At 42.2% G+C, this 12662-nt stretch overlaps 1 protein-coding gene across 1 annotated transcript; it reads left to right on the forward strand.

The window, feature by feature from the left end:
- The first annotated feature begins 6838 nt into the window (after positions 1-6838).
- LOC128610747 (Fc receptor-like protein 5) lies at positions 6839-11915 on the forward strand. The gene is made up of 3 exons (XM_053630165.1): positions 6839-7653; positions 11017-11334; positions 11581-11915. Exons 1-3 carry the CDS (start codon positions 7533-7535, stop codon positions 11913-11915), a joined length of 774 nt encoding a protein of 257 aa, XP_053486140.1. The 5' UTR covers positions 6839-7532.
- The last annotated feature ends 747 nt before the right edge of the window (positions 11916-12662 follow it).

Below are 12662 nucleotides of genomic sequence, written 5' to 3' on the forward strand. Positions count from 1 at the left end.
TTTACTTTAATCAGGGATCATACAGTGGTGGAGTTACAGCATTAGGGCTCTAAGGTCATTTCTTCCTGCGCTTCGGTGACTGTATGGGGATTTACTTATTTTTTTTCCACAAATTTCCCCTGCAGGGTCGATGAAAGTCTGTGAATCTGTCTGTCTGTCTGTCTGTCTACAGCAGTATGTTTTTTTTTCAGTATGGCTTATAATATCTAAGATTACTCCTCTGCTGCAACTTTTGCATGTGTGTGAGACAGACAGCACATAATTTTCAGAGAAAGAGGAAGCAACTGGCACAAAACAGTCTGTATCGACTAAAAGAGAAGTTGAAGTTAAGTCTCAGTGTCTCTCTCTCTCTCTCTCTCTCTCTCTCTCTCTCTATCTCTATCTCTCTCTCTCTGGCACTGTGTAAAGAAAAAAGCACTAATCTCAATATATCAAATTATATATGAATGACATAAAATATGTCAGCAATTTGCAGCAAAAAGTTGCATTTTACACTGTAAAACTGTTTTAATGTGGAAAATGGAGCAACATGAGATACCAAATCTGGGGGAAGTACATCTCTGTCTTTCTCTCTGAAGAAGTGCTGAGACTTTAACACACACCACTGCTCTGTCAGTCAGTCAGTCGTTAGAGAGACAGGATGGAGTTCAGTCCACTCGCTGTGATGCTCTGGGAGTAAATGTTCTCTTTGTGTCTTCATTAGAGTGATTGGTGGGGTATAAAGTTGTTCATCTGCAGCTGCTGTGGTGAGAATCTGGTGGTCTTACCTGTGAACAGGAAGGCTTTAACAAAACCATGTTAGCATTGATTAGACTGACAAAATGCCTTATGACCTACAGTACCATTTTTTTACTACTATGGTCTTTGCAGGGAAACATCTCAGTAAAGCAAGTTGAATCATAATGCATAATAATACATAAAAATTAATGTTTTTATCATGACTAATCAAAATAAACAACATAAGTAATGCAGAAACAAATATTCTCCTTAGCCTTGTACAAACACAAACTCAGTGACAGTGTTGGAGGCCTGAGAACAGAGATGAGTTGGTGTTTTGACCGGAACATTGTTCAGGTGTTTTATTTCAAGTCATCTGTCAGGTTTTTGTCTTTAAAACGCTCTTGTGTGTGGAACAATTTTATTACGCATCCCATTTGAAGCCTCCATTGCTAATTCAAAAAAGCTTTTTTAGAGCTAGTAACGGAGGCTCGAGTCACTGATATGCAGTTATTGGAGAGAGAGTGAGAGAGAAAGAGAGAGAGTTCATAGTTTCATGCTGATAATATCAAAATTGAACAAATAAATAAATAAACACTGATAGTCCTACTTGATCACAGGGTTTTGTATTACTGCTGAAAATACAACAAAAAAAATTGATACTTCTTTACCGGATTTTCTATATCATTACTGCAATCAGACGTGCTCTCTCCCCCGCTCTCTCTTTCTTTTTTCTTGCTCTCTCTCTCTCTCTCGCTCTAATAACTGCATATCAACGTCTCAAGCCTCTGCTTCGCCTAATTAAATAGGCCGATTACCCACCTTGGTTGCACATTATTTTCCTAATAATTCGACGGCCTGTTGTAAATTATTGATTACTTATTTCTGGAAAATCCCAATTTTCTGTAATTTTGTTTGCTGTTAAATGTGTGTGTTGTGGTAGAGAGCAGGCTAACGTTTCTGTTACTTCAGTTAACTCGGTGAAGTGATATGGAACTGTAATGCGGTCAAGACATGACTGGAACTACTTTAGCTGTGAATTTACTGAAAAATAATTGCAAACCTCAAATCGAGAATTAGAGCGTGTTGGAGACAAAGTGAGTGCAGTAGAGAGTGTTGGATACATATTGTGTGTATTGCTTAGCCTATAGCGTGCGCTACGAGGTGTGGGTTGCAAGGCAGAGTGGCCAGAGTGGAAGTCGGGTCAGCAGTGTGAAAGTCAAACGCTCAGTCTGTAAACCACAGTGAAGCCGAAGCAGAGGTGGTTGTAGCAGGACGCAGGCAAGCAGGCTGAGTGAGAGGTGAACCTGGAGCATAGAGAGAACAACAGAATAAGTGGACAAACAAACACTGGGTAACACAGAGCTGAACAAAAACGTGAGAAAGCCTATCGTGATATTGCACCGGAATCTGGAACTATCAGGTGATTGTTCTGGAGGACTGGGGTTTAAATACACTGCCATCTGATGAGGGGGGAGCCGGTGTGTTCACTCAATCAGGGAGAGGCACGAGGTGGAGTGCCACACCCAGACACACACACACACACACACACACACACACACATTTACATTTACATTTACATTTATTCATTTAGCAGACGCTTTTATCCAAAGTGACTTACAAATGAGGAAATACAAGCAAAGCGATATATCAAGCAGAGAACAATACAAGTAGTGCCAGAGTAAATGTGCGCAGAGTGCGCAGAGTAGAGGTGTAAGTGCCAGAGTAAATTTTTTTATTATTATTTGTATTTATTTTTATGGGTTGGTTAAGTGCTCATGGAAGAGGTGGGCCTTTAGATGTTTTTTTGATAACGGTGAGAGATTCTGTGGTCCAGATCAATTTTGGAAGTTCATTCCACCACTGAGGAACATTTAGTTTGAATGTTCTTGAAAGGGACCTTGAGGCACTCTGAGTAGGTACTACTAAGCGTGGGTCGTTGATTGATCGCAGATTGCGTGAGGGAACGTAAGCCTTCAGGAGAGAGTTGAGGTAGGGGGTGCTGTTCCAGACAAGGTCTTGTAGGTGAGCATCAAGGGCTTGAATTTGATGCGGGTGGCTACAGGAAGCCAGTGGAGGGAGATGAAGAGGGGTGTGACATGGGTTCTCTTGGGCTGGTTGAAGACACACACACAGCAGAAAGAGAGGGAGAGACCATCACAGGAGACATGAGGAAGGGGGAAAATTTTAAATGACATGAGAACTTCACTGCATGAACATAACACTCCTAAAATCCCTTAACTAGAAATACACATTAATGCAGATTGAGCTGCTGTTTGTTTAACCATGAATTTCATTTAGTATCATATTAAACTATTCGTTTACTAATGTATTTACAGTCATTAGTTAAAAGGGAGCTATCTGTCTCACACATCTGTCTCGCCTCCTCCCCTTCTTCACTGCTGAACCCACATCGCTGACTTTCAAAAAAGGGGCAACAGCCACTTCGTGTCTTCTCTCAAACCTCAATTTTGTTTCTGTTAGAACCATGATGCAATTCAGCTTCATCCTGTACCCTAATAACTAACTGACTGACAGAGTAGTAGTGTTAAGGCCTCAGCACTTCCTGTGTTCTCACAGATAGATTGAGCGAGAGAGAGTGAGAGAGAGAGAGAGAGAGAGAGAGAGAGAGAGAGAGATACACATAAAAAGTCATTTATATTTTACTGTACATAGACTTGGTAAGTTCTGTTCCTTCATCTTCCACATTAAGGCTGTTTTAAAACACACTATAAAACTCACAACAGGATTGACTTCATCAGGATTAAAAAAATTGCTTTACATTACAACACACTGTTGAAAGCTAGTTTCCTGATACACTATATACCCAAAAGTTTGTGGACACCTTACCATCAAACCCCATACGTGCTTTTTGAACATCCCATTCCAGATTGATTCCCTCTTTGCTGCTCTAATGTGCTCCACTGTCCTGAGAAGGCTTTCCACTAGATTTTGGAGCATGACTGTGGGGATTGTGTTCATTCAGCCACAAGAGCATTAGTGAGGTCAGGTACTGATGTTGGATGAGGAGGCCTGGGGTTCAGTCAGCATTCCAGTTCATCTCAAAGGTGTTTAATGCCACACCACGACAACAGGAGGAGTGCCAAGCTGCGCCACGTAAGCAGCAGATCGCCATAAAGTACCTGGGCTTCGATCTACCACCTGTGTTCGTGGAGGACTACGCCACGCCAACAGGAGGAGAAGGAGTCTGTGTACAAGTGGGAGTCTGTGGTCGGGGCTAGTACCATTTCCCACCCTCCCTCCCCTATAATGGATCTAGTTCAGTAAAAGGAGTTCAAGGACGCCGCTCAGTCACCTGAAGACGTTGGCTGAAGACGTTGCTCCATGTCCTGACATACCCAAGTGCTCCCCTCTGTTCGCCAACCCCGCGCACAATGCCACTGTGCTTGCCGGCTCTGCTGAGGAAGGCACTCCGCTTTTCTGCCTGGCGGAGGTCGTCGCTCTGCCTTCCTGCTCGGCTGAGGTCGTCGCTCTGCCTTCCTGCTCGGCTGAGGTCGTCGCTCTGCCTTCCTGCTCGGCTGAGGTCGTCGCTCTGCCTCCATGTTCCGTTGAAGATGTTGTTCCTCTTCTTTGCTGCGTGCCATATGTCACTCCCCCTTCCTGCTCCACGGAGGACATCGTTCCCCCCTCATGCTCTGCGGAGAGCATCGTTCCTCCCTTTGGCCTCACGGAGAACCTCGCTCCCTGCTATGGCCTCATGGAAATCTTGGAGCTTCCCTCGGGCTTCGCGGAGAACATCGCTCCCCTCTCCTGTCCTGCGGAGGAAGTTGTCCCGCTGTCCTGTCACGCAGACGTCGCTCTGAGCTCCAGCCCCGCTGAAGACGTCGCTCTGAGCTCCAGCCCCGCTGAAGACGTTGCACTGCTTACCAGTTACACTGAGGACGTTGCGTTACTTTCTTGCTCCACTGAGGACGCCACTCAGTCTCCTAGTTCTGCTAGGGACATTTTGCCCAGGGGGCCAGGACCACCAGATGGAGGGAGTGCATTTTTGGGCACTCCGGGAGTGGCGCCCTTGGGGGGGTTCTGTCATGTATCATGGAGGTAACTCTGGACTTCATTTCCCAGCAGCCACTGCACCATACTACATCATTGTCACATGACCACCTGCATCTGTATCACGTTTCTGTTTAACGAGCACTCCTATATATAGCCACTGTTTGTACTGCTTCCTTGTCTCACGTAATTGTCTATCTATGCTTTTGTCCATGCTTCCATGTTTGGTTTTTGCCACAGTATTTTGCCAAGTTGTCTTTGTTTGTTTGTTTGTTTGTTTGTTTGTTTGTTTGTTTGTTTGTTTGTTTGTTTAAATAAAACGTTGAATATCTGCGAATGCTTCTGCATCAACTTTGAGACGTGACACTCAGAGGTAAATATAGCTTCTACAGGGGAGTTAGCCACAACTCTAGGATGGACACTGGCTTGTTGTTGTTGTTGTTTGTACTAAAAATAGACGGCTACTGTTTATATGACAAAATATATCATAAAATGTGAATCCAGTGTAATTAGCCTCAAAATCGAAGACAAATCACTCCGCAGATAATTTTTTTTCTCCTTGCATATTTTTTCACAGTAAAACGGTTACATACCTGGTAAGGTTTCATAAAATAAACACACAGCAACAACAACAACAAAAAAATCAATAATTTATTGTTAACAAGTAATCATTCTTCCACCAAGCAATATAGTTCTTTAACTATGTTTAACAGAATGCTTGCCAAGCAACACACATGCAGCAACACACTAATTGTAAACACTTTATACTCTGTTATACTACAGTCCTATTGACCACCTTTATTGAAAGACGATGAGCTTCATCATATGAATGGAGTAACACAGTTATACAATAAATTTGTGCCAGGGGTGGCATGGTGGTGCAGTGGGTAGCACTGCTGCCTCACAGCTCCCGGGTCCCTGGTTTGATCCTGAGCTCTGTTTATTTTATATGTGGAGTTTCTGTGCATGTTTTCCCCTGTGATTGAGTGGGTTTTCTCCAGGTTTTAAAGTTTCCTCCCACCTCCTAACAGTAAATATGCTGGTAGATTAATTGGCTGTTGGTGTCCTGCAATGGATTGGGGTCTCATGAAAAGACTATTTCAGCCCCATGATCATGTGTTCCTGGGGTAGAGTCCACATGACCCTGACAAGGTATATTAAAGTGTTGGAGACAAAGTGAGTGCAGTAGAGAGTGTTGGAGACAAAGTGAGTGCAGTAGAGAGTGTTGGAGACAAAGTGAGTGCAGTAGAGAGTGTTGGAAAAAAAAGTGTTTTGAGATATCAAGATATTTTAAAACAATAACAAATGAAACACCAGCTACAAGCATGCTGCAGGGGAAATATCTGCATTAATGCTCATTTCTGGCTAACGGCTTTCATCAGCGTAATAACCATAATAACCATGGTAACCAGTGACAGAAAAGGAGGCATGCCCAAGGAATTACACTAACACTAAAGGTCGCACTTTCAACACATTTGTCACTTTATTGTAGGCCCAATTAGTCTTTTTTGTCAACATTCTCAGCTGTCGTTCTCTTACAGGCAGAACATGGGAAATTCCACACAGACAGGAACCTGAGTCCAGGCTCATGCTACAAACTCCAGGCTTTACTTTTCTCCTCTGCGTGAATCTCAAACAGAATTTTAACAGCACTTTAAAGTCCTGAATGATGAGATTAGTCTATGATTAGGATATGTACTGAGTGTTACAGTGAAACAGTCCATTGGTTTTATGTCCTGCTGTTTGGATTAATGTGTCCACTGAGTCCATATATCAGGAATAATATCTGCTGATACATGTTTGATACACACACTGTATTTCTTTCATATGAGTTCAGTGTGTCGAAAATGTGCTGTTTTTAATCATACACTGCATCTTTTTCATGTGTCAGTATATCATGTTCTCTGTTTCTGTTCTTTTTTTAGTGCTGATTTCACTTGTACCAGTGACACCTGCTCAAGGTAATAATATACAGTTGTATTTTACATTTCTTTCTTTATTTGTTCATGAGTACATGTCTGAGTTGTACTGGATTTGAGGAGGTTGTTTCTGTACATTACCAAGCCAATTTTTAGATTGTTTAATCAATAGAATGTTTGTGGTTGTAAAGAAAGGAAGTTACTTTTAATTAATTAATTAAGGAAGTAAACAAACAATTAATAAATTAATTAATTTGATTGGAATTGGAATTGGTTGTGTTTGTACATTACCATGTAGAGTTTGTCCATTTGCATTTTAATTTATTTTGTGTTAGCAAATTTCTAGCCATAAAAAGGAGGTTACTTTATCTTAGTTATTTTCGGTCTCATATTCAGTTTCACTTTATGCTTTTTTTGTGAATTCACTCACACATGGCTCTTGATTTTCGATTCCCTTTTTGAAAACAATTCACTTAAAATATATAAAGTTATAAAAGAAAAACTAACAAATTTATACTACAGAAATTAATAAGTCATTTTATTTCTGGTTCACAGTGGTTCTGTAAGTTTACATCAAAGCAGTATTTCAAATTATATGTTTACTTCCCGTTAAATTTTTCATAGTTTTGTTTTAAATAGCTTTTTGCACCTCTTTGGGAATTTCTTTATGTACTTGATTAACAATAGATTATTTTTGTTTTTAATATAGGGATTCCTAAAGCTGTGGTGTCCATAAAACCTTATAAACATGTGTTCACTTGTGAGAAAGTTACTCTCAGATGTGACGCACAGGGAGGAGGAAGCTCTGAGTGGACTTACAGTTGGGAGAAGAATAAAGCCAAACTTTATACAAGTGGAGATAGATTCAGTGCAGACCGCACAATGCAGGAGGTCAGTATCAGTTGTGTTATACAATCTGACAGTGGTGACTACACCTGCAGAGGACAGAGGAGTGACTCTCAGAGCTCAGAGATCAGTGGTGCTGTGACACTGACTGTATCAGGTGAGTCTGTGGCAACGTCTGGATTTTTACAGTTTTACTCTTACAGTAAAATTGTGGTGAGTCGGTGAGATTATTAGTACACAGCAAAATCTCACTGTGTCTTGCCTCTGCAAGATCAGAAGCTGATATGAAACCCTTCTAAGGAATTATAAGGTTTTATCTGAGAAGTCAGTAATTTTAAAACACTTAGACTTAAGGTTTTGACCCTCAAAATAAAAGCAGATACATTATTTGAAATATTGTTTTTTTTATTATTATTGTTGTTTTGTATTCTGGTTGCATGGAAATAGCACATTACATAAAAAAAAAAAAGCAAATACATTGTCTTTCATGTCTATTATACCAACCATGAGAAGACACAGGCTGCTAAACAGATCTCAGTGATTCAGTCAGTGTTACGTAACGAGACTATAGCGGAAGCAAGTGCAGATCAAAGTCTTTATTACAAACACAAGGTCAATAAACATGAGCAGAGATACGCGGTCCGAAGCACGAAGCGAGATTCAAAGCATGAAACCAAAACAGGACACGAGAGCAAGACCGCTTAGCATGAATGTGGCTAACACATGCATAACCTACTTAAACGTAGTTAGGCCTGTTTATCATTTAAATAGAACTGAAGCATGAATTACACATTTAAGTAGAACTGAGGCATGAAACACAAAACTAGAACAGGACATGGAAACACTACCGTGTGGCACCATTACACATTTAATACTGCGCCATGTGCGCCGCAACATGAGGGGTTTAAATAACAAATGCCATTTACCTAAAACGCTGACAGCTGGTAACAATTAATACACACCCTCTACAAACAACCAATGACTAAACAAGGAGGAAACAGAACAGAAACAAATGCACATGTCCATTGTAAACAAAGTCTCCATAGTTCATACGTAACCCGTGAGCATGTGCTCGCTCTGGTTCGTGCACACGCGCACTCCTCCGGCTCTCTGTGCACATCGCCGCCGCAGCACCATCTGCCGGCAAGATCGTGACAGAAGCCCCCTCCAAAGAACACTCAGAGCGGCCTCTGCTGAGCAGGAAACAGAGCGGCCTCTGCTGGGCAGCAGACAGGCGGAGCACCGCCCCCAGCCGGGCTGGAGTTCGGGGCGACGTCCTCAGCGGGGCTGGAGCCCAGAACGACATCCCCAGTGGGGCTGGAACGCAGGGCGGGAATGCGGGGCTACGTCCACTGTGGGGCTGGAACGCGGAGAGACGTCCTCTGTTGGATCGGAAATCAGGGCGACATCCTCGGCGGGACAGGACAGCGGGACAGCTTCTTCGGCGGGGCAGGACAGCGGGACATATTCCTCGGCAGGGCAGGACAGTGGGACAGCCTGCTCGGCGGGCAGGACAGCAGGACAGCCTCCTCGGCCTCCTCTACGACCCGGAACCTGAACCTGACTTGGGAGATCATTTCATTTACTTCGGGCTGGGACCCTGAGGTCGCCTCGTTGACCTCGGGCTGGGACCCCAAGGTTTCCACGTTGACCTCAGGCTGGGGCCCCGAGGTCGCCTCGTTGACCTCAGGCGGGAGCTGCGGCGCTGCAGATTCTACCCTGTCCACCCACTCATAATTCAGGTGGAATGGCGGGACAGCCTGGGGCATCCCATTGACTCACCCCCCAGTAAATCCAGGCCACGAAGATGCCCTGGCTGAGGGAACTCCTCAAGAAAAAGTTCCGCAAACTGCGTGACATCAAGAAGGGAGGAGGACCCAGTACTTACCAGACGCTCCGCCCAGTCCCGGGCCGGGCCGCAAAACCAAGATGGTGACAGTTAGGATTACAGTGAGAGGTACAGTACTGTGCAAAATTCTTAGGCACATGCAAGAAATGCTGTAAAGTAAATATGACTTCAAAATAATTTCATTAAATCTTTCTACTTAAAAAAAATATACTACAGCATGCAGTAATCAGTAATAAAATAAACTTCAAAAGTAGTCCCAGGTACAATTTGAGCAGTTTTAAAAATTATCTGGTAAGTTTTACTGAGCATCTTGAAGAATCTGACACAGTCATTCTGGAGAGTTTGACTGTTGCACTTGCTTCTTCTTTTTTTGCCTAAAAAACCCAGGAGCCTTTTTTTTTGTCTGAAGTGGGAAGGCCGGCGCTATTCTCAAGAAAAGAGAAGACTATGTGAAACGTGTTTCTGATTTTTTTTTTAAATGTCATTTTGAGCCAAGTCTACTGCTGCCATTGTCACACTTCAAAGAGAACTCTTATGCTTTTTCTGATTCCACTACAGTGGATATCACTATGCTCCATATTAAATCTGAAAAAGGCTATTTTAATCAAATAATTACACTGCTTGGTAAAAAATAAATAAATAAAGTTCATTCCACCACTGAGGAACAGTTTACTGTTCAACACTGAGGCATTTTAGAAATGCCGTTTGCCTTGCACCTCCAGGGTTGGGGGTTCGATTCCCTGCCTCCACCCTGTGTGCGCAGAGTTTGCTTGTTCTGACAGTTCTTTGGGGGTTCCCTGCAGGTACTCTGGTTTCTTCCCCAGTCCAATAACATGCGTTGTAGGGTCTTGGCCACCATGCTGCAGCTCAGTGTCAGGGTCTTGGCAATCTTCTCATAGCCTAGGCCATCTTTATGTAGAGCAACAATTCTTTTTTTCAGATCCTCAGAGAGTTCTTTGCCATGAGGTGCCATGTTGAACTTCCAATGACCAGTATGAGGGAGTGTGAGAGCGATGACACCAAATTTAACACACCTGCTCCCCATTCACACCTGAGACCTTGTAACACTAACAAGTCACATGACACCGGGGAGGGAAAATGGCTAATTGGGCCCAATTTGGACATTTTCACTTAGGGGTGTACTTACTTTTGTTGCCAGCAGTTTAGACATTAATGGCTATGTGTTGAGTTATTTTGAGGGGACGGCAAATTTACACTGTTACACAAGCTGTACACTCACTACTTTACATTGTAGCAAAGTGTCATTTCTTCAGTGTCGTCACATGAAAAGATATAATCAAATATTTACAAAAATGTGAGGGGTGTACTCACTTTTGTGAGATACTGTATATATTTCTAATCTTAATTGTGATTTTTAATTTTAATTATGTTTCACAAATTCTTACGGCTCTGAGATCTGTTGAATCATATTCATTTTTAATAATTAAGATTTTTTGTGAACTTAGTATATTTAGTTGTAAATATGACTTTATTGCAGGTTGTGTAATTGACACATGTAGTTAAACTCTTGTAAGGACTTAGTGTAATTAGTTTTATAGCCATATTTAGTATTTGTAATGGTTCCTTACTCCTTATTTGGTCTGACAATCATGGCAAGATTGTGATTGCGTAAATGTACAGATTTATAATTGTGTATTTCCTGTGTAACAGAGACACCACAGCCAGTACTGAGTATATCTCCACAGAGCTGGCTGACTGAAGGCAACTCAGTGACTCTAAACTGTGAGGTTACAGACTCCTCTACAGACTGGAAATTCAGCTGGTACAGAGATGTTCCATACAGAGACAATGATGGCCGTATCATCTATAGAGCGGTGCTCCTCTCAGACAGCAGCAGAGGATCTGGAGGTTTCTACACTCTCAGCCCTGCTGCTGTTAATCACACTGGAGTTTATGTGTGCAGAGGAGGGAGAGGAGAACGAGCCTTTTACACACATTACAGCAACCTACAGACACTATGGATCACTGGTACATATAGATGTGTATAGATGTGTAAATAAAGCTGTACTAATGTTTGGTGTAAAAAATCTTTATATTCACCCTCCTGGGTGAGGCATGAATGAGGCAGTTGAATATCCCTAAGCACGGGTAGAGGATTATTCTCATTCAAATAGCACTGTTTAATTAAACGAGGTGTAAATGTGCTCAGTGTAAGTTATGTCATGAAAACACAATCATAATAATACACGTGAATTATAATGTTCTGTGTTTAAGGTGAATCTCCTCCAGTCTCTCTGATCATCAATCCCAACAGAACTCAACACTTTACTGATGACTCTCTCTCACTGAACTGTGAGGGCCAGAGTAACTCTACTGGATTGACAATGAGACGATACACACAGAAACTTGGGGTGTCAGTTTGTACACAGTTGGGATCAGTTACAGGATCTACATGTAATATCAGCTCCCTCTCCACATCCGACACTGGAGTTTACTGGTGTGAGTCTGAATCTGGAGAAAACAGTAATCCTGTCAACATCACAGTGCATGGTGAGTCTTCATGTAGTGTGTTTATTGTTAAAGGAAAAGGGAAATGTAGTTTGAGGTAAAACTTACAAAAAATTTGCCATGAATAAAACTTTATTATTTATTAGTTATAATTATTACTTTAATCTACATCAGGTCGATCACGTTCATTCTCAGTGTTCATGCTGATCTGTAGCATAGTGACGGGCTTTCTGTTTCTGCTGATGACCATCATTCTGCTGGTCAAATGTTACAGAGCTCAAGGTAAGAATTCCTTCAATATGGCTCTACATTTCACATAACAAGTATATTAACTTTGATTAGTGCAGGAGAAGCATTTTCACCTTAGGACAAGTGAAAATCATTTGACTCAATATTATCATGAAAAAGCCAAAAATACACATTTTGTTTTGTTCTAAAAATGTATTTACAGTAAGACTTAAAGAAAGTCTGATGAGATCCAGGTATGCAGACCCAAAAAACTTAAATATTTGCTGCTTCGGCTTCTTGTGCATCATAACAACACGCACACACACATGCACACACCCAAAGGAACACATGCAATTAAGAAATGGCATGGGTTGGATAAAATAGTAATGATTATGCACAGGTGAAACCCCTCACTGATTGCCCTCAACCTTGCCCCCCTAAACTCCCTGTTACAGTCTTCGTTAAAACGACACCCTGCCTGCCACATACCCCCACCACTCAACGCCGGCTGAGGAGCTGTCTGGCCTACAACAGACTCCCGCCCCAACCCCAAAAGGGAGAAGAAATTCAACACAACCATCTCTGTGGCCCTGGACCACAATGAACTTAAAGGGCTGCAA

The sequence above is a fragment of the Ictalurus furcatus genome, chromosome 7 (assembly GCF_023375685.1).
Source record: "Ictalurus furcatus strain D&B chromosome 7, Billie_1.0, whole genome shotgun sequence".
Taxonomy (NCBI): domain Eukaryota; kingdom Metazoa; phylum Chordata; class Actinopteri; order Siluriformes; family Ictaluridae; genus Ictalurus; species Ictalurus furcatus.

What these genes read in the sequence shown, in the direction of transcription:
- LOC128610747 (XM_053630165.1), top strand. Translation starts at nt 7,533, where the DNA reads ATGCAGGAGGTCAGTATCAGTTGTGTTATACAATCTGACAGTGGTGAC. An exon ending in TGTGACACTGACTGTATCAG is followed by an intron (nt 7,654 to 11,016) that starts GTGAGTCTGTGG and finishes CCTGTGTAACAG; the next exon opens with AGACACCACAGCCAGTACTG. An exon ending in ACAGACACTATGGATCACTG is followed by an intron (nt 11,335 to 11,580) that starts GTACATATAGAT and finishes TCTGTGTTTAAG; the next exon opens with GTGAATCTCCTCCAGTCTCT.